General features: G+C 46.4%; 1 protein-coding gene across 2 annotated transcripts; it reads left to right on the forward strand.

The window, feature by feature from the left end:
- The first annotated feature begins 1910 nt into the window (after nt 1-1910).
- Nucleotides 1911-24270, forward strand: CTTNBP2NL (CTTNBP2 N-terminal like). Of its 2 annotated transcripts, none has more exons than XM_057426877.1 (5): nt 1911-1975; nt 7246-7353; nt 16152-16382; nt 19318-19425; nt 20225-24270. In XM_057426877.1, the coding sequence occupies exons 2-5, from the start codon at nt 7255-7257 to the stop codon at nt 21704-21706; spliced, it is 1920 nt and encodes a 639-aa protein (XP_057282860.1). In that variant the 5' UTR covers nt 1911-1975; nt 7246-7254; the 3' UTR covers nt 21707-24270. The 2 variants fall into 2 exon arrangements, with proteins under 2 accessions (XP_057282860.1, XP_057282861.1); XM_057426878.1 differs by lacking the exon at nt 1911-1975 and adding an exon at nt 3668-3805.
- Nucleotides 24271-25805: the final 1535 nt, after the last annotated feature.

Genomic DNA, 25805 nt, shown 5'->3' on the forward strand with positions numbered 1-25805 from the left:
CCTTCTGCGCAGCTGATTTATACCCCCCAGATAAAGACCATTGGGCAACTGGATAGATTTTTCTCTGCTTGGGCATATGGGCTCTGCTAAGAAATGTTTTTTCTCTCATCTGTGCTAATCTGCTGGGTTTCAGGGCTGCAGATGTTTTAGTTCACCCTCCCTGGGACCACCTGGGATGCTGAGGACTTTCTGTCCCCTTGGATGTTTGCTCTTCAGCTGTGCTGGGTCCACTAATGTCCTCACCCAGCCCTAGAACAGAGAAGCTTTTGCTGCCAGATGTTCCCTGATGTAACTCATGCATCTGTGACCTTTACATGCCCAATTCATCGCTGGTCAATCATCAGCCTCATGCAAAGCTCTTTCCACACAAAGGTCTCCTTTCTTCTGTGTTTTCCAGGCTTGGGCAGTGACAGGAACATTGGCAGGAGCAGCAGCAGGGAAGAAGTGATGCGCTGGCAGACGTTCCCGGGCAGATCCCCTGTGTCAGCCTGGGAACATCAACCCTTCCCGGCCGTTTTGAGGCCCTAAATCTGTTCTGTGCCATTTGCAGCCGCTCCAGCTCGGCCCTTTCCCCGCTGTGCAGCGAGCGCGGCGGGCACGGGGGGGAGCTGCAGCCCCACAGGCAGGGACGCGGTTCCCATGGCACCCGCGATTCCCGAGGCCGGGATTCCCAAGGCTGCAGGCATCCACCGTGCCCCGTCCCCGGCAGCTTTGGACAGCCTTGCCTGCACTTCAAAAGTTACACTATTTATCAAGGCTGGGAAATAACGCTCAGACAACCCTGTCTAGACAAAGCCATCTTCTGAACATACTAAGCAGGAGACTGCCATGGTTAGAGGTGAGGTTTATGGCTGGTAGAAAGTGATGCAGAAATTTCTGCTCTGGTTCCTGCTGGCTCCTCATGTCACCATCCGACATTGCAAGTCCTGCATTCCAAAAAGAGGGAAAGGCCATGGAAACCTATGTTCAGCTCTTTGGAACTGAGCACGTTCACGACGCGGAGCACATCTCGCCGGAAGGTCATCCATGGAAGGATTTGCCATGTTGCTTACAGAAGGGGTTAGTTCTCATTCTAGGTGCCACACTGGCTTAGCAGACTGCTGGGGAAGCAGCTCCACAGCCAAAAACCCCGCTGCCCTCCCCAGCAGCAGCCGGACCCGCTTTGGCTGAGGCACCCATGGGCGATGTTTCCTCCAGTTAAGAGTCTCCAACAGCGCCTGGGCTCTTTCCTCAGCTGACAGCAGGTAACTGAATCTAAGCACGTTGAGCTTTGGACAGAGCCTGCGCTCGGGAGGGTCACCAGAGGGAAGCTGTGACACACACAGGCAACGTGCCTACACCACCGGCCTGCCCGGGCGAGTCACGCCGCGATGCAGCACGCACCGCAGCGCTCCTGCTCCGGGAAACAGCGGCGTTACAGAGCACCATGGGGCAGACCTTCGGTCCTGGGAGTGAGGCCGACGTCGGGCCGGGCCGCCCGACCGGAGCGGGCCCTGGAGGCTTGAGGAGAGCGGGGCTCAGAGCCTGTGTGAGGAGGAAGAGGCTGCCCCGGGCCGGGACCGCTCCTGCTGGTGGAGGGGGACGACACCGCCCCTCTCCCACCTCCCGTTCGCCGGGGGGCTGCGGGCGAGGACGGGGCCCCGGAGCCACGGCCCAAGCCCCGCCCGCGGCGGAAGTGACGCTCCAATCACGGCCGCCCGCTCGCTCCGCCGCCGCCGCCTGGAACAAAAGGGATTTTCAGCCGCTGCCCCGCCCTCCTCGCCCCGGTTCCGCCTCCTGATTGGCTGCGGCTGCCGCGGCGGGCCGGACCACGCCCTCGCCCCGCCTTCCAGGCGGTGGATTGGCCGGTGGGAGCGCCCGGCGGCGCCTCTGATTGGTAGATGCGCCGTCCCTCAGCAGGCGGGCGAGAAGGGGCGGGGCGGCTGGATGGGGAGCGGAGCGGAGCGGCGCGGTAGTGGCGGCGGCGCGGGGCCAGGTCGGTGGCGGGGAGCGGCTGGTGGGGGGGGTACGCAGGGTCCCGCTCTGTGCGGCCGGGCTCGGTCCGGCCTGGCGCTGCCTTTGCTCTTGTAGGTGGGCGGCGGCAGGTGCGGGGCGGCCCGGCTAGCGGGGGTTGAGAGGGGCGGCGGCGGCGGGGCCGAGCCGAGCCCTTCTGTGGGCGGGGGCGGCCGCGGCCGGGCCCTGGGCGGCGGGAGCTGGGGGGGGGGGTGGAGGGTACCGGGGTTGCGGAGGCCGTGAGAATGTAGGGACTTGGGGGGGGGGGGGCGTTACCCGGAGCTTGGCGTCGCCGCTGCCCGGGACCGGGCCCGACCGAGTGGGCGCGGGCAAGGGGGAGGGAAGCGCGGGGTCGGTTGATGTCCCCCCCCCCCCCCCCCCCCCCCCCCGCGACCCGTGGCCTCACCCCGCGGCGGCCCCCGGCGTGAAGGAGGCCCGGGGCACGCGCTGAGCCCCGCTGTGGCGTTTGCCTTTGTTCGTCGCGGTCGTACCCGTGGCGGCTCGGGAGGCACCGGCCCAGCGCAGCCCTGGAGTGGCCCCCGACGCCCCAGCCCGGGGACTGCGGGTGCAGGTGCCTGTGTCCGGAGGGCTCGGGGAGCCGGTACCGGGCAGCGGCTTCTCCCCGCCGCGACTGGAGGAGCCCGGTGACCCGGTGTGACCCGGCGCGGCTGCCCCATCCTGGGCATTGACCGGCTCAGGGGGTCGGGGGCCATGGTGGTAGCTTTATCCCAGTCACAAGGGTCCCTAGTGCTTGTCCTGGGGCGCCAGCAGCCCTTGCAATAGGAATTTTATGTATTTGTACCAGGCGGAGTAGTCCTGAAATAAATAACGAGGGGAGGAGGATTTTTGGGGGTGGATGTCTCTTCTGCTTTCAGCTCCAAGATACAGGCGGTGGATTTAAACACTGCTCACGCTACCCCAATTCTCTGCAGTTCTGATGCAACGCCAGGGAGCATTGTGGATGTGCAATTATAACGTGTGTGTTAGGTTCTTTATTATACAAACATAGTGTGTAATTACCTTAACGACTCAAACATTGCGCTATAGGTGCAGCAGTGCTTTTAAAAACTTGTCTATCAGGAGCTTTCAAACTAGTCATTTAGGCTCTCGTATGAATGTGATTATGTGACTGCCCATGCAGGCTCTTGGAAAATATCAGTTCCTCTTTAGGGACAGGAAAAAAGTAAATGAAGCTTATTCAGGCTTATAGACATAGAGGCATTGTTGCACTAGTGTAGCTGGAACTGTGGCTTGTGAAAGGAAAGGCAATACTCTCCCACTGCGGAAAAGGGAACGACAAGCTGCGTTCTTCATGGTGTTTTTAATAAAAGTAGAAGAGTTTTGAGCCAAGAGCTTGCAGAGTATCTTGAAGCTTCCCCTTGAAAACCCCTCTGTGCTCTGGCTGCGCTTTGGTCGGTGCACTGCAACTCAAACCTTTGCCGAAGGCAGTGCGTGAAGTTCTCTTGCACTGGCAGCGTTGGTTGACTTGGTTTGTGCTCATGAGCCCAAGCAAGATGGAACCTCTGATGGTTTCATCATCATCATCATAGCATGATTCAGTTGCATGGAGGAGCTGCTGTGGGAGCTTATCTCTTGTTCCTGAAGTGGCACATGCCAGAGATAACTTACCGTGGTTTGTTAGCTGGTGTGGTGGTGTGTGTGCTTAAACTGGTCTTGATATTTATTTTCAGTTAAATAGTGGGAAATAACTTTCTAAAAGAAGAGTTTCATCTATTTGAAGGGTAGGGATGGGTCCGCTGAGGAGACTCTTTAATGCTCCATAGCGTAGCTGAAAGGAGCCTTTAGGCAAGCAGTAAGTAATTTTCTTTGTTTATTCTCTGAAGTTTTGCTTATTGTACAAAAATGGTGGCATATCTCAGACTTGGGGAAAATATTTATACCATCAGACTAAATAATGAGGTCCTTGTGGTTTGTGGACTGTGTGATGGGACTCGTCAGCATATCGTGCTGGATGTAAAGGGGTTATATGCCCTGTGTTTCTGGGTCTTATTTCTAATGCTGTGAAACTCTATCCCTTGCTTAAAGGTTTGGAAATAATGGGTCAGGTTCCCCAGCTCATGAGTACAGGTCAGTTTGGCAGAACAGGACTGCTCGAGAGGGGAGAACTGGGTAATTGAATAGGGTTGGTGTGATCTTTCATTAAAAGTGGGACAAGGGAAGGCACAGGGATGTGTAAGTGGGAAGCAGCCTTGGAAAGGTCAGCTCAGGAGCCTGTGACGCTGGAGGGCTGGGGAAGGATTCAGATTTGGATAGGGGAGGAGGAACTCGAATACGTGCTCATTAGTGCTTTGATCCAGAGAGGCTTCTTGCTATGGTAAAATGAACAGAGCTTTTTTTCCACTTCTCAGCTCCCAAGTATGGAGTGGCCCTTGAAAGGGAGCGCCTGGGATTGTCACAGGTGTCTGCCCTGTGTGCTCCAAGGCTTTAAGAAGTTCCCTGTAAATCAGTGCAGGATGCAAGTGCAGTTTAGTGGTGGTTTTGTGGGGCTGTGACTTTATTTGTAGCATTTGCTGCTGTTGCCTCAGCAGCACTGGATAACTTACGTGAACAAAGCAGTTCAAGGTCAGGTTGCACATAAGGAAGCTGAGGTTGTACCACTTATATACCTTTAATGTTACCTGTTGTTGTTGTATAAACGATTACTGTGCAGACTGGCTCCTGCTCTTTATTTCTGTAAGTATTTTTACCCATATACTTTAGGAACAGGGCTTGTTTATGTTATTAAGCTGATTAAAGACTATAGCCATAAAGGCATGGTAAAAATAGTATGGCTTATTTCTATAACACGGTGAAGACAAGTCACAATCAGAGTATTTAGAATACAGAATAGAAATGATTACTGCCAAACTAATAGCTTTAAAAGACCAAACTGCAGTTGGTAGCTGTCCTCACTTTAAGAGTATGCTGTCTAGTAGCTAAGGGAGTAGCTGCACATTTCCATGTCATCTCCTTGTAACAGAAAAGCACAGACATGGTCACATTGAAAGTCCATGTTCAAAGTGTACTGGCTGGGCAGTGTAGATAGACGATGCACTTTGTTCTAAGATCCCCCCAAAAAACTTCCCCTGTTTAGTTCTGGTTTACAATGCCACAAAACTAACATAACTTGATGCGTATCTGGCAAAAAATGTTGTTTCCCATCAGTATTATCAGCTATTTCCCATCATTTAGTCTGGGCACCTGTGAATTTAGTCTGAGCAAGGACTGAGGTCTTTTTGAAAAGAAGTTCTGCATCTCCTGAGCACAGAGTCAGATGTTCTAGGTTTAGAACCTGCTCAAGGAAGTGATGCAGCTTGGACTTAGTGTACCAACATAAGCATGGTAAATGCCAAGGGCTAAAACCTGCACCAGCTGCTCATTTACGTTTTGGCATTCATTTGCTGCTTCTGTTGCACTCTCTTTTTTGTATGAAAACAAGGTGTAAATCATGTTCCTTCCATGCGATCTTGGCTAGCCAGGCTCCCTGTGGAGCTTCCCCCTTGTCCTGCCACTACTAAAATCCCCTCTCCAGGTTTTCTGTAGCCCCTTCAGGCACTGGAGCTGCTCTCAGGTCTCCCCTTCAGGAGCCTTCTCTTCTCCAGGCTGCCCCAGCCCAGCTCTCTCAGCCTGGCTCCAGAGCAGAGCTGCTCCAGCCCTCGCAGCATCTCCATGGCCTCCTCTGGGCTCACTTCAACAGGTCCACGTCCAGCTTATGTTGTTGCCCCAGAGCTGAATGCAGAACTGCAGGGGGGGGATATGAACAGGTTTTCCAAACACTCTGTTCATGTGTTTTCCTCTTGAACATACATTAATGGCTCTGCAGTAGCGGCTATAAATGCAGTGCTGACAGATCCACAGTGTCCAGTGGAATCGGTTTTGGAACAGCTGCAATACCCCAGACAGTCATGGTCACTTCCATTGAAGTTCCCTTGAGCAGCTAATGCCAATGGCAGGATGAGCCCAAAAGGTCTGTAAGAAAACCTTACTGCTGTCTGGAATTTAATGTAAAACACTGCATGAAGCAAGAATGTGATTACATGATGGAAAACCTGCCCACTTAGCAGAGTAGGTACACAGTGGATTTCTGATTTCTCTTGCTGTGTGAAGGCTGCCTACTCCTCTCTGTCAGTAGAACTTTCCATTCCCAGCAACTGGAAAACTGCTTTGGCATAAACAAGACAGAACTTGCATTTGTGCGTAATTCTCCAAGGCACAGTTATGCAAATCAGTTGTAAAGTAGCAGTGACTTCAGAAAAATCAGAGTTCAGCTGAATGCTTCAGCTGAATAGACTTCTCCAGTAAAGGTTAAGTTAACCCTTTATCACTTGCTGGTGGAGTTTGGTGTTTCTGAGTAGCTTTGTGCTGTAGCATTTTCTGATTGATGCAAGGAATGGCAAAAGCTGGATGTGACTTGGACAGAGAAAAGTGTAAGTGATTATTGTGCAGAGCACAGGACTGTATCGATAGGTGTATTTGCATCAGAGACAAGGATTTAGTCTTTGAAATTACTTCCTTTGTTAAAATAATGTTAAAAAGGCTTATTATTAGTGTTAAGTGTATCAGTAAAGATGCAGAGGGAAAATAAGCTTTCTGTATGTGCAGTGCAGCTGATGGATCTTTGTTCTGATGTGGACAATAAAATTATATTTAATAAATTATGGTGATATTGAAAGAATAGTAATTAAATGTGTGGTTTTTCTGTGGTATTGATTTTTGCAAAGTGGTCTGGGCCTGTTCCATTCCTAATGGCATTCCTAGGAAGTGCATCATAGCACTGAAATGTTAACATCACTGTTAAGTCTGTGTAGGTGGCCCAGTTTGGGCTGCATTCATCACAGCTCCTCGGTCTCACTTCAGTGATGTTTGCAGCTGTGGGATCCAGATGTATAGTCTACAGTAGTACGGCTTTTAAATATCTATGGTTTTCCCTCCCCTGTCAACTTTGGCTACTTCTTGGTGAATATTACACTGTCGTGTTAGCCCCTATGCTCTGCCTACACCATCTGGGTGTGCATGTGTTCAGGACCCCTTGGGAAGAGGGGAAAACTGCATCTTCTACAACTGGTTTTGGAAACTGCTTTTGGAAGCTGAGGAGAAAATGATTGCCTTGTGTATTGTCCCCTTTCCCCCCAGGGCAATCTGCATCTGAAAAAAGAGGAAGCTGAAGTTAAATGGAGATGATGTGTCGTAGCTTAGAATACTGATTTCAATGTACAAAGAAATACCAAATAAACTGTGTTCCCTTTATTTCAGGTTTTCAGGATGAATCTGGAAAAACTCAGCAAACCAGAACTACTGACACTGTTTAGCATTCTTGAGGGAGAATTGGAAGCAAGAGATCTTGTCATAGAAGCCTTAAAGGTATGTTTTAAGTACTGTGATAAGAGACAGAAATGACAACAGTACTACTACAGGTTCTGCAGAGTGCTTGGATCCAAGGTGAAGTTCAGAGGCAAAGATTTATTACTGGTTCAGAATCCCATCTTAATATCAGTAGTATTAGATAATAAATGCTGCATATTAGTCTATGTCTTGGAATTCGTTATTGAAGCTGGCTACAAGAAGCATTTCAGTGTTGAAATACAGCATTATTCATGTGCTTTCATCTTTCCTGATAAAGAACCAAGTGTTTCTGTGGCTGTGAGAAATGTAAAAGCCCCATCAGACTTTCTCTGATGGTTTTGTTTTCCTTTAGCAAGGAGGGCTTCTTAAAACAGGAACTCCTCTTGCCTGATTCCAAATACAACCACCTTTAGGTGAGTGGAGAGAGATTCTCCTCCTGAACAGTTAGGATGCTTATATACTTACTGTTAACTGGTTTTGCATTTAGACAATCTTTTTAATTTGGAGGAGTGTCCATACTCTCTCAAAGCTGTTGGCTATTGATGGTGTGGAATGCTGAGCTCTTCCCTGAAACAGACTTGCAAAGTTCTCCTCCATCCTGGGATCAGTCTTCTAATTCTGTGTGGTCAGAACGTGCTAGCAAAACAAGCATCGCTTTCATATTGCAATGTGAAATGCATGTAATGGAGCGGAGAGATGGGAAGGAATGCAGCAGCTCCATTCCAATGGCTTGTTATTGTGTACCTTCCAGTAGCATAACGCAATACTCTTTCCTGTTGAAATTTAACCTGCAGCTCCCTCTTGCATGAGGAGACTCATGTAATTAGAATACTCTTTGACATAATTTGTCAAGTGCTCATAACTGAGAAGAAATTAAATGAAATTGTAACCTATGCTTGATAATTATGCAGTATAAAATACCAAGCTAATCAAAGGTTAGTGCTGTATTTCCCTTCTTCTGGAAGGGGTATGCTGTAGAGTTTCACCTGAAGAATGTGAGGAAAGCTGAAGGTAGTAGGAAAGGGCAGTAAAAGCTGGCTCATGGCCTTGCTGTGCTTTTCTTTTTGTTTACTGATAGTAACTGTGGTAACAGGTTTACAAGTGCTTTACTGGCTGGAATAGTTCTATTGTGTGTGACTATAATTAAAGGAAAACACACTTCACTGATGTGTTTACTCACATTTTGATACACATAAAAATGTAGCCCTGAAGAAAAAGCCTTCTGAAATAAAGACTTAAATAAAGACTGAACCTCAGAGAGCATTTGTTTGACTTGCATGGACTGGACTTGCACTGAGAGGGGTTGAAACATCCAGGTCTGGTGGAAGCATTGGCTGTTTCACACATAGGGATTGACAGTGGTCATGCTGCTGTTTCTCTTCCTTGAGTGTTATGAACAGTCTGTTCTGCCTCTAGAGTTGGATTCCTTTGGAGGCTTGGTAGTTGCATGTGCATGTTAGAAAGAGGTGGAGTGGAGCCTGAACTTTGTTAGAGTATTGCATGATCTTAAACCATGATGTTGTTTTCCTCCAGCAGTTACATTAGACACATGGATGTCAGTGGTTCAAAGTCAGAGGTTTATCTGCCTATTTACTTCCCATATAGTAAGAAAAAGACATTTCCCTTCATAGGCTAATTAAACTTCTAATTCAGATTTAAACGCTTCTGAGCTCTCTGGGTGTTTGAGGGAGATGCTTTGGTACATTATAGGAAAGAACAAGCCCCTGCAGATAGGGAGTACCTTCATTTGTAAACTTGTGATTTGATTGTTGCACAGGCTGCAATAACTGATATTCCTGCATGCTTAGAGAAAAACATTTAGCATCTGGCATTTAGCAGAGAGAATCCATGTGTGCAGATGACAAAGCCTAAAATAGTTTTCATCTCCCTCATGATATTAGGCCACTTGCTGGCTGGCACTGACCCTGCTTCTCACTGTGTCAAAACCAAGCTTCTGTGCCAGGCTTTCCAGAGCCTGCTTCATTTGCTCCTTCACTTTCCTCTCTTCTCTTCGCCTCCCCTCCCCAAATGTTCACCCTTTCTTCCTTGTTGCATTCTCTGTGAGCATTTCTTTGCACCTTCCTCTTCGTGCTGGCATAAAAGGTTTCATTCCTGAGGTTGGTTTGTCTGGTGCTCAGATTTGTATTATCAAGAGTGGTTGTTAGGTCAGCTCGAACTGATGCCTCTGGTATATTATGATTTGCCCTTTGCTGAATTCTGTCCTTCACTGTTGGGGTTTTCTTCTGTGGTTCATTTCTTTCCTTGTACACCGTGTTATTTGAGTGGTGGGTGTTGAGGATGGGGACCATCATCACACCCTGTGCTTTCACAGTAGACCTGCTCTTGGCTTTTAACATCCATTTCAAACTGCATCATGAGATACCAGCATAAAGGATTAAATTAACAAATTTACTGTAGTCAGACTATTCTTTTCTAGTGCTTCTGTTTACTTCCTCTATTTTAAAATCTCTTTGAGGAAAAGCTTTGCTTTTTTCTTTGCCTGAAAGTATCTTCCATAACTCCCAACGTTCCCCTCAGAACAGACCTTAAGTCTCATTTCTTGTTGTGCTCCTTTTCCTGTAGTTATATTTGTACTTAAATCATCCAGGAAAAACAGATGCTGTCAGAGAGTTGCATAATACTGAGGGCCATGTGGAAAGGATTGCATGTATGAACCACAGGTTAGTCTTCTAAAATAGCACACCGTGACTGGAAACAATTCAATATTTAAATGGGTCTCTATTGCTATGTTAGAGTACTTTGTTCCCTGCCCCTGTTCTTTAAAGCAGAACTTTCCATACATTAGAAGTGAAGTTCTGTTTACTTTTGGAAAACAGGAAACAGCTTTCTGGCTCGTTCTTTGATGTTAATAAGGCCTTAGGCAATTTACACTGGAACAGAAACTGTCTCTTTTGCATTAATGACTGGGAGCTTGTATTCATTGCTTTGCTTCTGAATTCAGTGATTCACTCTATAAAGCACTGTTAATGCTCTGCAAAATTAAGTGTTCATTTGTCAGTGGATTTAGAAATCAAGTTTACAGTGCTGTTTCAAAAAATTAAGTCTACCTCTTTTTTAAATAAAAAAGTTCAGTAATATAAAACCTTGCTGCAGCTGCTAGTAAATCTTTCACAGATGGGGCAAAATGGGCTTTTGCATCACTTACAAAGCAGCTTAGATGTAGCAATGTTCCCATGGGTGCTGTCCTGTTGGAATGCAGGCTTTTCTTACGGCTTCTCTTGCAAATTTGGGGAGCTTTTGCTTTATTTCTTGATTGAAGCAGCCAGTGTCCTTTGGAAGGCTGCTTCTTCACCTTCTCACAGACAGGTGCTGAAAGAGGAGCAGAGAGGTGTGGGAATGGCTCCAGCTCTAAATTTCAGCTGTCAGGGTGTCATCAGCTTCCCTGTTTTAATGGTGACCAAAGTGAGCACCCTGCAGTTCTTGGGCCATCATCACCAGTATGCTGGAGCTATGCATGGCCAGGCTTTTACTGGGATGTGTACTGTCTGTGCTGTGGACCAAAAGGAAAGAAGTCACAGGTTTGTGCTGCTTGGCAAATCCTAAGAAAGCTTAACGTTTTTCCAAGCTGATAACAGGTCTGATGTGGGCAAAGCTGGGTAGCTCTCGTTTATCTGGTTTGTTCGCTTGATATAATGATGGCAATTAAGACACATACTGCATTTGAGCGATGTGATTTCTGCTCTGTGGCTCTCTGCTAGGCTTTGCTTCAGAGCTGGAGCTACAGGAAGACTCGGAATCCCACTCCAGCCTTTTGACATTTATTTCTGTGCAAAGCAGGTGGTCCCCACCCCCATTTCCCTTCTCTCTCAGTGATTGCTGTGACCTCAGCTTGTCTTTATTCCCAATATCTGTCTCTGGGGAGAGAAGCTAATAAGGAAGTTCAAGGCAGTAAGAAGCTATTTAAAGATTATACCACTCTCTGCGACATAAAGGAGGAACTTCTGTGCAGAGTCTTGCTGGAGAGCTGCATACACAGTAGCTGCAGTTAATAACAGGGTGTTTGTGTTGTGCGGAGGCTTGAAAGCTAAACTCTAAAATTGCAGGCAAAAGTAACACTCGACTTTGTGACCAAAATATACTTGAAACAAGTCTTGGAAATTCCCCAGTAAAACAAGTTGTAAATATGATTGAAGGCAGGGAGAAAATGGTCTCGCATAAACAAGGAAATCTTGTATTAAAGCACTAAAATCACACAAATAGGTTGAGAAACTCTCATCCCAAAACAGGCTGGAAATTCCAGGAGGAAACAGTAGTTTTTCCCTAACAAAGCAAAGCCTTTGCTTTGCCAGCCTGCATAGGAAATGTCTCTGCAGTTGTATCAGGTATTGCTTCTGCTCCATAAAATCAGAATTATCTCTGTTCAGAAGGACTAGCAGTAATCCATTACCCCAGCTTGAGCTCCAAGCCAGCCAGTTCCAAGTGGTACCCTCAGCGTATGCCTAATTCTGCTGATCACCAGGAGTTTCATTTTTAAGAGCAGTTAGCGTGCGTAGCTGCTTCCCTTTTTTATGAGCAGCCCAAGCTTAAGTATTATCTTTTCTCCTATTGGGGGAGGACAATTTAATAATCTTCAGAATTACTCAATAGTCCATTTAGTTGCTTTTGGAGTTTGAATAGTTTGGTAGGAAGCTCATATTTGAGATGGTAGAGGTACTAAATGAGAGCATCTTCCAGTCGCAGAAGATTGCATCTTCCAGTTGCAGAAGATTGCATCTTCTTTCAAAGCGCAGTTGATGTTGATGTTGTTTAAGTATGTCTGTCATCTCTGGTTTTCCGGATTAAATTTTCCATTTCTAAGTTAACAATGCTTTTTGTAACCTTGTTTCCTCACTCTTGAAGCTTGATTTCCTGCACATGTATTTATGTGTTTTAATAGGTTGATCCTGGAATCTGATTTCCCCACACACACACTTTGGGCTTACTAATAGAATATTTCTGCTCCATCATCAAGCTGCTGCTGTTTTGAAAGTTGAACAAAAACTGGATTTAAGACTAAATTTCAGTTCAGACAGGACAAAATCAAAACTGTTGGAGATGTTTGTACGTGACCTCCACCGACAGTAGAAGCTGAGCTGAAGAGTGGCCTCAGTGAGGAGCGTAAGCCCTGGAGAAGTCACTCATGTATGTGACAGTTCAGTACCTGTATGAGGTAACATGTAGAGTATGTGCCCAAGTGCATGGTGGCATAAATGCCAAAGCACTGGGTTTGGTTCTGTCAACTGGATGTGGTCAGTGTAGGTGACTTCTTTAAGGCTTTTCATAGTCTAGACAATTGTAATTAAGTGTTTATGCTCTGCTGGCTGCTGAAGAATAATGGCTGGACTGGAGAAAGCTGTGACTGTTAGGACAGTCTCATCTGTTTGTCATGCTAGGTCAGGAAAACACTTAATTGCTCGAAGTAGCAAAGGAGAACTTCTTGTTCTTCCCTAGACAGGAAATAAACCACCCCACTAAATTCAACAGAGTTCAGAGCCCAGTGCAGCAAGGAGCAGAGGGAAAACAGGGCTTATGTTCCACCTTCCATATTGCAAAAACTCAGGGTTTATAGGTAGAGTTGTGATTTTAATCCCAGGTCTTTGAGTTTTATTAGAAAGAGCTTGCCCAGAAGTAAACCTTTCAAATGTCCCCCTCTCCAGGGTGCATTGGGTTTAAGGGAAGAGCAGCTCATCTGTCACAGCAGTTAGGCCAGCTGGATGAATATCCCACTTTGTATTTACAGACTTTAATGCGTGGGTCACTCCAAAATTCCCTGCATGCTTCTAGCGAGGTCTGGTTGAGTCATATTTGTAACTCCTTCAGATTAACTGAAGATTCCTGCCCCTCAAAGAAAACCAAAACAAGGCTGCAGTTCTTCCTGTGATTCATTAAACCAGGGTGGCTCATTATCCAGGGCTGCCCTCCCATTTCCAGGGCTGAGCTTTTCCTTCCTCTTCTGGTATTTTTTTGCAATGTAAAGTTAGAACAATATCTTAAGCTCTGATCAAAGGTATCCACTGTTCCTGGTAGATATTCCTGATAAAGAGGGAGGGGTGTTTCTGAGTGTGAGTCGTTCCTCTGTATTTGCTTACTGCAAGGGTTAAAATAGGGCTCCAAACCAGTACCATAGGACAAATGACCTTAACTGGGTTTTGTTCTGGAGGAGATATGGAAAGCAAGCTCGTTTGTTTCAGGTTTATGTCACTCATCAAGAAAACCCACAGGCTTTTCCCTTTGAGAACAGAGATTGACTTCTGTATTTTTTTGATTCATGCTAATCCTGTGGTTGCATCTTATAGGCAGGACCAGCACAAATCTCAACAGCTGTTTGAGTAAAGCAAAGCTTTATTGCTTATCTATCAGTCCTGTGACCTATACAGCTCAGTTTTAGCAGTTTGCTTTTGTGTTTCAGTATCTCTATACCAGCTGGTGTGTGGGGTGGTGTTTAGAGCATCACAATTGCTCTTGTATGCTTGAGGGAAGCGTTTGCCTTTGATGCTGGGACATCAGAAAACAGCCATTCCAATAAATACAGGCTTCATTTTAGTCAGACTCTGTTTTTCCTATCTAAAAGATGTCCTCAGGCAATCCCATGAGAAATGGGTGACAGTTTGGTGTTCTTGTTAGGTGAAAGGCTTTCTGAGGAAGCATGCAGCGGGGCTGGCATGCTTTCATTCTGCATTCAAGGCAGATCCTTGTTTTCCACCCTGCGACAGCTGAAAGCCATTTCACAGCATCAGCAGAGTCAGGGTTTTGTGGAGCTTGTGCTAAGAACCAGCCCCCAGCTCTGAAAAGCTGTTGTTCTTAATTTGGAATGGCTGAACTCTGTCTGTGCTCGTGAGGGTGCTCCGATGCGATCAGCCTGTACACAGAAAGCCAAAGCACGCCCAAGAACGTGCAGCATTTGCTTGGAGCAGACTGGAAGCAAAAACATGTCATACACATGCTCTGTAAAGAGTAGCTTGTAGTGTCACAGCTTTCGTCTGTAAGTCATACGGTGCTTTGCTAATTACACATACTGATGTATGCTTTAAATTTAACTACTTTAGCATGCTTTGGTTAAAGGTACTAGAGTTCACTCATTGAACCACAGAATGGTTTAGGATGGAAAGGACCTTAAAGCTCACCCAGTTCCAACCCGCTGCCATGGGCAGGGACCCCTTCCACTAGAGCAGCTTGCTCCAAGCCCCTGTGTCCAACCTGGCCTTGAACACTGCCAGGGATGGGGCAGCCACAGCTTCTCTGGGCACCCTGTGCCAGCGCCTCAGCACCCTTGCAGGGAAGAGCTTCTGCCTAAGAGCTCTTCTCAGTCTCCCCTCTGGCAGGTTAAAGCCATTCCCCCCTGTCCAAAGCCCCTCACCAGCTTCCTTGTCAGCCCCTTTAGGCACTGGAAGGCTGCTATTAGGTCTCCATAATCATGAAATCTAGAAAAGGTATGAATTATCTCGTAAGGCTTGGTTACCATGACCGTAGTGAATCAAGCAGAATCAGATTTAAGCCTCAGCTGTGGATAATGTTCTTTCCTGGCAGGGTGCAGCAGCTTTGCTGGGCATGGGGTTGCACTGTGGGTGATACACACTGGAGCAAAACGCTGTCACAGGCTTCCACAGATGCTGGGCACGTAGCCTGTAACTGTTTCATTGGAAATCAATGCTTACATTTCTTGGAACCAAGATAGATCAGCTCCGCGGGCTCTCTTCAATCTAATTTTCCCTCTTATATCTTTTGTTGCATGGATATCTGTTTTCATATGGTTTCTTATCATATGGTAAACATGTAGATAATATTTTCATATCTGTGTTTATGAAATGTTGTTGTTTACAAATTCACAGTAGTCCCTCAGTAGGATAAGGCTATTGGTATCCTGACAAACACATTTCCAGCTGGAATGGCTGATTCTAAATGCTGTATATGTAAAGCCTAGCACATGTGATGTTCCTTAGGTTGTCTCCAAAAGAAACCTCGTAATTCCTATCTTCCTTCTTGAGAACCTGCACTTTGTTTAGTCTGGATGAGAGCATTAAGGATTTTATTAACAATTCACAGATTTATAGGCTATTGCGAGAATAAAACCCTTTAACTGCTCAACATGGAAGTCTTTGATGGTGGCAGTCAAGGAAATGGCCCAACTGCTCTTCCACTGATACAGCAGTAAATGATTAAACTGTTTGTTGAGCAAGGATTACTTTCCTTATTTCCTTTCTCACAGTTGTGGAATGTAATCACGGACATAGCAGGTAGCTGTGGTATGAGGATGTTAGACTGAATATATTGTGGAGAAGCTGTGTTTTCAAGCAAGGTTTTCCTTTGTTTCTAGCTCGATCGGGGCCACTTGCTTAAAAGATGCTGTTCTTTTGAAACACAGGAGGGAGAGTGAGAAACTAATCGAGCACATACTTCATATAACCTCCCTCAGGCTTATTTCAGGCTGCCTGTGAAGCGAGTGCACTTGCTTGTGTTCAAGCACATGAGTTTTGCAAAGCTTTCCAAGGCTTCAGTGTCTTATGTGGAGAGCAGGAGTTGACCAAGGTGGCAGGGACTGCACTGCTGTTGAGCAGGTACATTGATTGACCAGTTTGACTTGAGATTTACTGTCCTGTCTGTTAAGCAGGGACCTTTGCTGTGACACACCTGGGTGTTTTCCTGTCTGAATACTCTCATTATTACCGCAGATAACAGGATATGAATCAGACTGTGTGAAGATCTCTATCTCAAAGTGGAAAATTTAGGAAGAGGAACATTACCTACAAAGTACTTTCTTCTTTAGCTAGTTTTTGGTGTTAAGTATACTGAAATGCAAATTTGTTTTTGTGTTGCAGGCCCAGCATAGAGACACGTTCATTGAAGAACGCTATGGGAAGTACAACATCAGTGATCCATTAATGGCTTTGCAGAGAGATTTTGAGACCCTGAAAGAGGGAAATCATGGGGAAAAGCAACCAGTATGCTCCAATCCCTTATCTATTTTGAAAGTGGTGATGAAACATTGCAAGAATATGCAGGAAAGAATGTTGTCCCAACTAGCTGCTGCAGAAAGCAGACACAGAAAGGTAGGTTTTGTGTCTAATAAGATGTGCAGAAGGTAACAGTTGCATTTTGGTAATTGTTTTTGCTGAAGTCACCATATTAAATGCCTTGAGTTTTGGTAACTGAAAGAGCTTTGCACCTTTGTTTAAACTTCTCACTCAGTACAGTGCAGCTGGGAAGCTTATTAATTGTAATTCCAAAATTGGAAATGCATGCAAGATGGTTTTGTTAGGACACACAAAAGGGAACAAGCTCATTCACAACTGAGAGGTATACTGCTTGCCAAAAAGCTTACCTAAAGGTCTCTGGATGATAGAACAGTGAGATGTTTGCTGAGCTTGTGACTTGTTCTCGGGGATAATCGAAGGGCTGGTACCAGCAGTGCACCTCCTTATGCTTTCCTAAACAGTATAACTACTTTTCATGCTATTTGACCTCTTTAATAAAGGACCTATTATTCTTCTTACATACCTTTAACATACATTGACATCAGTGAAGAGCTTGCTCCACATCAGACCCTACTTCCACAGAGGTTTGCTGCTCTGGTGTACTGTAGTTTACTGAAGGAACGCAGAGCTGCACGCAAGTCTAAAAGCAGAAGTCCACTGAACTCTGCTTCTTGGAGTCTTGCTACAACATACTCTCATTTTTTAAAGGCTAACCTGTTACATAAACAAATGTATTTAGAGCAGATCTTAGGAAAAAAACTCCCCTGTGAGGGTGCTGAGGCGCTGGCACAGGGTGCCCAGAGAAGCTGTGGCTGCCCCATCCCTGGCAGTGTTCATGGCCAGGTTGGACACAGGGGCTTGGAGCAAGCTGCTCTAGTTGGAGGTGTCCCTGCCCGTGGCAGGGGTTGGAGCTGGAGGAGCTTTGAGGTCCCTTCCAACCCAAACCATTCTAGGATTCTGTGATACAGTTTTCTTTGTTTTGCCCTGCAGTACATTTAAACAAGTCAAAATGGTTGAAATATATGTCCCTGCTATGTAGCCAGGGCAGAGAATAATTCCCCAAGAGTACAGCACTTGAATTTGCAACTGGGAGGAGCTCCCTGGAGCATCCCTGCAGTCACCTGCACTGCAGCACTCTATCCCAATGTCTTCACATACATTTCCATTTTAAAAAACAGCTGGCACTTTTGCTTTCACTTGCACCCGTGGCAAGCTGTGAGGTGGTGCTGTTACCCTGGTGTCTAGAAGTTGCTTTTCACAATGTGAGATCCGGGTGTACTTTTGGCTAGAGCCTGCACTTGGGCCAAACCATCCTATACTTTTTGTCAGGTATATCACTCTTGATTTGATTTAAACTTAGTAAATCATGTACAAAGATCTCAAAGACAAGTAGTCACATTCTGTTTCTAATCAAAAGGTTCAAAGTTGAACCCTCTGCTTCATCAACATGTGGGTTAAAGTTTATTTTCTCATAATCTGTTTTGATGGGGGTAAGACAAAGCAAGTTCCTTTAAGTCTATGAATAATGTGAAGCATTTTTGTTGCAGAAACATTACTAAGACATAGAACCAGCCAGCTTGACTTTTAAATCACAGATGCTATGCTTAGGGTAGGCAGATGGAGGTATCTTTAGCTTTTGGTTTGTCCTCTAAGTCACTGGAAGTAACAGCGAGGCCGTGTGCTTCCCTTTTCAGCCACATATTGAGCTAAATCGTGCTATTAACATCAGATATTTTTCTCCCTTTCTGTTCTGTCCTTCATGTCTCCTTCCATAAGAATGTTCCTTGTGTATTTAAATATCTTTAAGCATTGTTTGGAAGCTTCATGGTGAGCATGTGTTGGGAGAGCCTGGAGTTTTGCTGGTGAGATAACAGCAGTCTCTTGGGAAGTTTGCATTCTGGCTTTTTTGTTGAGTTAAATAGAATTTCAATTATTCATGTAATTCAGCGTGAAAGCCGAAGGAGCTCCTTAACTGGGTCCTTATGGCAAGCAGTTTCATTTCAAGAGCTCATCTTGTTCTTAAGTGGAAGAACAAATTAATGTTCTTTAAAATAAACTTTGCACAGCAGTCTTCAAATCCCCGGTAAGAAACTGGGGGAGAAGCCTGTGTGTGAATTGCTGCTGAAACCAGAGTGAGAATCATCTTAGACTCATAGAATAGTTAGGGTTGGAAAGGACCTTAAGATCATCAAGTTCCAACCCCCCTGCCATGGGGAGGGACACCTCACGCTAAACCATGTCACCCAAGGCCTCGTCCAACCTGGTCTTGAACACTGCCATCTTATAGTAACTGTTAGTGCCCCGTGTCTCTGGGCTGGACCTTCCCTGGGCAGTGCTTTGCATCTGCTGGGGTTTAAGTTAACATAAAGTTAATGGTCCTGCCAGGTGGTTCTCATGGGGCATCATACAACCAAGGACAGAGAAAGTGGACTTGTCAAGCTTGTTCTGCAATCTAGAGGAAAAGCATGCAATTTATTTAATGGTAAAATGAAGATACATCCAGTGTGAGGTTTTTCTGACTTTCACAAACTGACTTAGCTGTACCAAATGTAACTATTGTTAGAGTGAGTCTAGAGGATGCCATGGAGATGCTTATGAGGGCTGGAGCAGCTCTGCTCTGGAGCTAGGCTGAGAGAGCTGGGCTGGTTCAGCCTGCAGAAGAGAAGGCTCCATGGAAACCTTAGAGCAGTTTCCAGTGCCTTAAGGGGCTGACAAGTGTTCAAGGCAACCTGGTCCAGTGGAAGGTGTCCCTTCCCATGATAGGGAGTTGGAACTGGATGAGCTTTAAGCTCCCTTCCAACCCAGACCGGTCTCTGGTTCTATGAAATAGTAGTGTAATATTGCAACTTGTCCAAAAGCTGGTTTATGCATTTTCAAGTTGAATTGGGATGTCTGAGGCTGCAGTGCTTGCTCTCCCATTCCATTTGTCTTCGGGCCGTGTGCGAAGGCACCGATCTCTCCCTGCTTGTCAGTGTGCCGGGCCTAAGAGGGATGGGTGTTTGCCTGGCAGGTGATCCTGGACCTGGAGGAGGAGCGGCAGCGGCACGCCCAGGACACGGCGGAGGGGGATGATGTCACCTACATGCTGGAGAAGGAGCGGGAGCGGCTCACCCAGCAGGTACGCTCGGGGAGCTGGTAGCACCCAACCCACAGAAACCCCGCTCCTGGGCGGTGAACTCGGTAGCGATGTCTGATTGCACCTTTGTGTTGAAGGAGCAGTAGGGACCTCCCTCCTCTATAGGGCACTCCTAGCTTTTATAATATCGAAATACGAAAAAGAACCTTAGTCTTTTGGGGTGTTTTGGTAGCTGAGCAGTGCTAAAAGCTATTAATGGGCAATTGAAATGTTACTTCAGCCCGGAACGTGAGAAGTTCTCAAGAACAAGCGTGTACTTACAAATGATAGGGCTCTCTAGTACTCAGCAGTCAGAATAAGTCATGGAAGATCTCCTGAGGGTGCTCTTCAGAGATGATAATAAATATTTAAGCTACTGTTCTCTCTTACTCAAGCGCTGTAGACTTTATTAAACATACATAACACATCAGCATTTTAAAGTCTAAATGCCTTTAAAAGGCAAACCAACAAAGTAGTAAATGAGGTGGAAGGAAGCTTTGCTCCAGATCGTTTGTTCAGACAGTGCATGGCAGACTGGGTGTACATCTCACTAAAGGTCAACTGAATTTCATACATGATAAAACTACTAGTGGGTAATAATTCTTAACACCTGCAGCCTGAGTCGTGTGAGACCGTCTTGCAGGTACCTGGGGTGAGAACCTCTTTCTAAACCATTGCCATCTTTTACTGTATAATTTCTCCAAGAGACATGGTAACACCATTTCATTTGAGGGTGTTATACTTCATTTGTTTTCAAGGGGTTTCATGGTTCCCTTACAGTCTTTTTGTGTTCTTTTTTAAGCTGGAGTTTGAAAAATCCCAGGTGAAGAAGTTTGAGAAAGAACAGAAGAAGCTGTCAAGCCAGTTGGAGGAGGAGAGGGCACGCCACAAGCAACTGTCTTCCATGCTTGTAGTGGAGTGCAAGAAAGCCACTGCCAAAGCAGCTGAAGAGGGGCAGAAGACAGCAGAATTGAGCTTGAAGCTGGAAAAAGAGAAGAGTAAGGTGAGTAAACTGGAAGAGGAACTGGCGTCCAAGAGGAAGCGGGGTTTACAGATGGAAGCACAAGTAGAAAAGCAGCTCTCCGAGTTTGACATTGAAAGAGAGCAGCTGAAAGCCAAGCTGAACAGAGAAGAAAACCGTACAAAAGCACTCAAAGAAGAGGTGGAATGTCTGAAGAAAGCCCTGAAAGAGCTGGAGGCTTCTTGCCAGGAGCACAATCCTACCCAGCCTTTGCAGCCCAGCCCCTCGGTGGTGTCCAGAGGGGTTGCAACTGACAGCCCCCTGGTGAAGTCTGTGTCTTGCCAGACAGAGTGTGTGCAGGCAGACCGAGCAAATCCTGCCAACACAAGCAAAGCTGTGCACACCACGTCTCCCAGCCCTACTACACCTACTCATGCCTATGCAAAATCCAATGGTCATTGTGATACAGATATGCAGACAGGTAGTGAGCTGCTGCAGACAAATGCACCAGAGAGCCAAGTTCAAAAGGAGAAACCTGCTGGTGCAGCCTCAGAAAACACAGTCGAGAACGGAAGTTCTCCTGTAAGAACAGAGTCACCGGTGCATCTGATGTCCCAGCTCCCTTCTGGTGGGGTCACACTGTCTCCCAGCAGCACAGCTGCCTCCTCTCTTACACCTTCTCCCTGCTCCTCACCAGTCTTGACTAAACGCTTAGTGGGAGCTTCAGCGAGCAGCCCTGGTTACCAGTCATCCTACCAGGTGGGGATCAATCAGCGTTTCCATGCAGCTCGGCACAAGTTTCAGTCTCAGGCTGAACAGGACCATCAGTCCAGTGGTCTGCAGAGCCCACCGTCACGGGATCTGTCTCCTACTCTAGCAGATAACTCTGCTGCCAAGCAGTTGGCCCGGAATACAGTCACTCAGGTCCTTTCCAGGTTTACCAGCCAGCAGGGACCTATTAAACCTGTCTCCCCCAACAGCTCACCTTTTGGCACAGACTATCGCAACCTGGCAAATGCTGTGAGCCCCAAAAACGAATCTGGTCACTCTCCAAGCCCTGGCAAGGTTTCCAGCCCACTAAGCCCGTTGTCTCCTGGAATTAAGTCGCCGACCATTCCTAGAGCGGAAAGAGGGAACCCTCCTCCCATTCCCCCAAAGAAACCCGGCCTCGCTCAGTCACCCGCTGCTCCTGCTCCTCTAACCAAAACCTCTTCCCAAGCATCCTCGCTGGGTGCTCCCATGGACGTGGCAAGTAGCTTCTCTAACAGCACTGTAGTGTCAAATGGCAAAGACATTGAGATACTCCTGCCAACTAGCAGCTAGTCTCCAGCAAATGTGAATGTGACATTCCATGGCTTAGCATCCTAGAGCTAAGACACTGTTTTTCCACTCCATGTTATTTATTTCCATAGTAGCAGATTCTGTCTGTATAAAGCATTTAGTATATTTTTTCTTTTTTGAATAGGTAGGAAAATATTTTTGTTTATGAAGAAACCTTAACCACAGCTATACAGTAGCCTCAAAATGTCTCCTGGCAACAGTCAAATATAAAGAAGAACCACAGTTGTGTGGTGGGACCTAACTGTCAACCTCTCATGGGACTGAAATGCTACTTTAAATTATGCAGAAATAACTTTTGCAGACTTTTTACTCCAGATAAACGTTATCTAAAAAGTGCCTGATCTAAGCCTGCAATATGAATGTGATTCTCCGAGGAAGGCGAGGAGGGGGGGACCATCCAGCTGCAGAAACTAATGCTCCTGTGAGTCCTGAATGTTGAAACCAACACTGTTTTTCTTTTGAATTCTTTCCATTTGCTAAAAGAAGTTAGCAAATGCACCCCAAATCCTGCAAGGTGAGCACCAGGCTGATGCAGCCAGCCACGCTTTGTCCTTTGGGACACAGCTATTTGAGGAAGCACACACAAGTTTCTTAGGGTAAAATTTAGCTGTTATACAACGCAGATTACTTTTCTCTCAGTATCCATTGTCCATGTAGGTCTTGTTGCTTTCCCAGAACACATTCTGCAGAGATGCTTGTGTGCTTTAACTGGCTAAACTCTGGTTTCTGGTGTGTCACCTTGAAAATTCAAGCTCTTCAAGCATTCTACTGTTGTGTGTAGAACTTCTGAGAAAAGGATCTTGCTGTTACTTGACAAAGATCTCACTATTACTTGAAAAAAATCACTAGTCCATATGATACAAGTGTTTTTGCAACAGTAACATGGGATCTCCTATTAGAAACAAGAGCAATAACGTTCCTCGTCTCTGTCATTTGTGTCCGGCTGACCTGGATTTTACCCAGTCAAGGCCTGTGGGATCTTGCTGGCTTGCCTTGGCTGCAGATACGGAACCAAAACATTACTGCTGTGTAACTGAGTATGTATATACGTGTAAGTAGCTTCACACACATACATACTAAATACATGATGTATTAGGAAAATCTTTTATCTATTCTTGGTGTTCTGCCTAATAGGAAGAAAATGAGGCAATTCACTGAGATTAAGAAAAATCACTTAGCAAGGAATTGATTTGTTGAGGCAAATCATGAGTGTGAGAAATTATTTGGGCCCAAGAGGGGAGAAGCAGCTGAATGCTGTGCAGGCACGTTTGCTGCCAGCAGTGCCGTGCTCCCTGCAGAGGTGCTGCCCATCGCTCAGCAGCACTGCACGCTTGCTTCTCTGAGTCACTGCAGGCAGAAACACAAGGCAGATCCACCACAGATCAGTGGCAGAGGCTGAGCACAGCCCTGAGTTAATCACCTGGGGTGTTGCATGTGAACTGGTCCTAAATTTAGCAGCTGGACTTGCTGCTGGGTGTCATTCCATGTTCAGCATTTCCCTCTGCAGCAGCGTCACGATGGCTTCCCTCTGCCACAGACACGTTCTCCGTGTCATTTGTCAGTGTTTAAGTAGAACACATCCACCTTCACTGTGGGCAGGATCCCTGTGGCAGCCGGGGGGATGTGCTGCTGTACATGGCCTGATGGGTTCCTTCTCACTTTGAGTCTCGTTTCATAGGATGCCAGAGCTCTGTTGTCCGAGGTGACCCCGTTGCGCTCTCCCACGCAGCCCCAGCAGGTTTTAGACTAAAACAAGAAGTTTGTACAGACCTTTTTGTAGGCTTTTAAATTGTGCTATTATGTGCTGCTGTTCCTAATCCGGGGGTACGGGCTGTGCACTACCAAGAGGGAGACAGGGCAGCCTGGAGATCAGTGGGCAGTGACTCTTTCGGAAGCACATTTATTACTTTTGTAAGTTTTTAAGTATCCCCAGCAGATTTTTCCTCTGGATGAGAGTAATTGTAAAAACTGATGGGCAGATGGGTGTTTTTTTTTGGCCCAGGTATCAGAAGTGAGGCTTTTGTATACACTGCTTTAACGTGTTTCTTTGCTTTTACATTAATCTAAATGGTATTATCCCCTTTCTTTATCGATAGCTCTATAGAGAGAGATATGATGAAGTCTATTAGGAAATGCACTGAGTACCGTTTCTTCTAAAATATAATATGGGAAGGGGGTGTGCAAAAGAATGTATTTTTGCTAGTAGCCTATCTTCTGAGAGAAACTAAGCACAAGATATTAAAACGGATCCAACTAATACAGTAAGACATTTAGAGTTAGTATTTAACTGTTGATGTAGATTCTGTGTGGAAGCAACTAAATATTTCTTCTATAACTCACATCTGTTATAAGCAGACATTGTTGCAGTTTGTCACTGGCTAATGGAGTATAATGAAGTGCAAAATGTATACACTAAGTATTAGTTCATTAACACTTGTAAATTTGTAAAGCCAAATGTACCAAGCTGAAGTCTTTAATCATTTTTATAGCTGATGGCATTAAACATGTTAAACATTCATACTATCAATAAAGGATTTTATTTTTAAGATGTGCAAATTGCTTAAGAAAATGTTTGGAGTGCAGGGGTTAGAACTGGATGAGCTTTAAGGTCCCGTACAACCCAAACCAGTCTGTGATTGAGTCAGGACTGCATGTGGACTGAAGCTGCATAGCAGGAAGCAGTCCAGGAGGTAGGAGTCTGCGCTCACAGGGGACTGGAGCTTTAATGTGTGCTCTCAAATGTCAGAAGACAGCACCTTTCTTTGTAGTACAATAGCTAATGAGCAGTTGTGGCTGGCTGCAGCCTGGGGCTCTTGCTCACCCATCTTCCCCACCTGGATCAGGTAGTGGCATTGCTTGGGAGGCTGTGTGTGTGTGTGTGTGTGTGTGTGTGTGTGTATGTGTGTGTTCAGGGGGCACAGCACCCAACTCCTGGGGCTTTTAGGCATTTTTAAGTAAAAATGGTTTTCCTGTGCACTGATTTCTTTTTTTTCCAGGCAGGATCCAGAGTTTGTCCTGGAAATTCCCTTGGCACTGTCGGCACTCCTCATGCCGGAGAAGCACGGCTCAGTTGTGCCACAGGAGGGAGGTGCCAGTGTCCCAGCCCTGTAAAAGACACTGGCTATGGAAAAGGCTCCTTTGCCTGGGATGCAGGGTGTCCATGTGAAGAACCAGTATGTTTCTTCCATGGGGAACTGGGGGCTGTTCCAGATGCCTCCCAGCCCAACAGTGGGAATAACAAAATGGTCTGGGTTGGAAGAGACCTTTGGAGATGGGGTAGTCCATAGCTGCTTCATCTCCCCTATTTATACCTCAGTAGTGACCTGATTTTCTTATCTTTACATCAGTGAGTTGAACAGGTTTTTCAACAGCCTGGGAAGAAGCCCTTGGTTCATCTCTTCCGGCTGGATGATGTTTTGCGGGGTGCTGCCTGAGTGAAGGTACCTGCTTCAGTGCAGCCAAAAGCAGCAGCCACTGAAGAAGCACCACTTCCTTCCTGTAACCACCTTCACCACTGGAGCAGAGGAGCCCTGCCAAGGTAGTATTGGGAATGGGTGTGTGCCTGGGCTCCAGCCCTGCTTGCTTTCCTAGCAGCAGAGGTGGAACATCCATGCCCAAGTCTGGAATGCCAACAAGCCCTTTTACAAACACCACCCTACTATGTTCCTCTTGCCCTCTGATCTGCCATGCTCTGTACAACAAATAAGGGCATTACTCCCAGCTTCAGCGTGCGAGTGAGCCTTGAACCCGACTGTAGTGCCATGAGCTGAACCTGGTCCCTGCTTCCAGCCACAATCTGTGCATGAAGGAGCGAGTCAGTCCTCCAGACACGAGGCATCTGCTCATCCTCCCAAAACACATCCATGTGAGCTCTGCCTTGATGCGCCACGGCAGCTGAGGCCGTGTGTGTGTACAGAGCAGAGGGATTGCACAGAAACATAAAACAGTTTGGGTTCGAAGAGACCTTAAAGCTCATCCAGTTCCAAGCCCTGCTATGGCCAGGGACACCTGCCACTAGAACAGCTTGCTCTAAGCCCCATCTAGGCCCTCGCAGCATCTCCGTGGCTCCCTCTTGTGCTGT

The sequence above is a fragment of the Pezoporus wallicus genome, unplaced genomic scaffold, assembly GCF_028554395.1.
Source record: "Pezoporus wallicus isolate ANWC-B61680 ecotype Strahan unplaced genomic scaffold, APGP_CSIRO_Pwel_v1 contig_11646, whole genome shotgun sequence".
Classification (NCBI taxonomy): Eukaryota; Metazoa; Chordata; class Aves; order Psittaciformes; family Psittacidae; genus Pezoporus; species Pezoporus wallicus.

Excerpts from the sequence above, each read along its gene's own strand:
- CTTNBP2NL (XM_057426877.1), top strand. The coding sequence starts at position 7,255 with ATGAATCTGGAAAAACTCAGCAAACCAGAACTACTGACACTGTTTAGC. Across the intron at positions 16,383-19,317 it reads CAGAAAGCAGACACAGAAAG|GTGATCCTGGACCTGGAGGA; the intron begins GTAGGTTTTGTG and ends TTTGCCTGGCAG. Across the intron at positions 19,426-20,224 it reads GGGAGCGGCTCACCCAGCAG|CTGGAGTTTGAAAAATCCCA; the intron begins GTACGCTCGGGG and ends TTCTTTTTTAAG.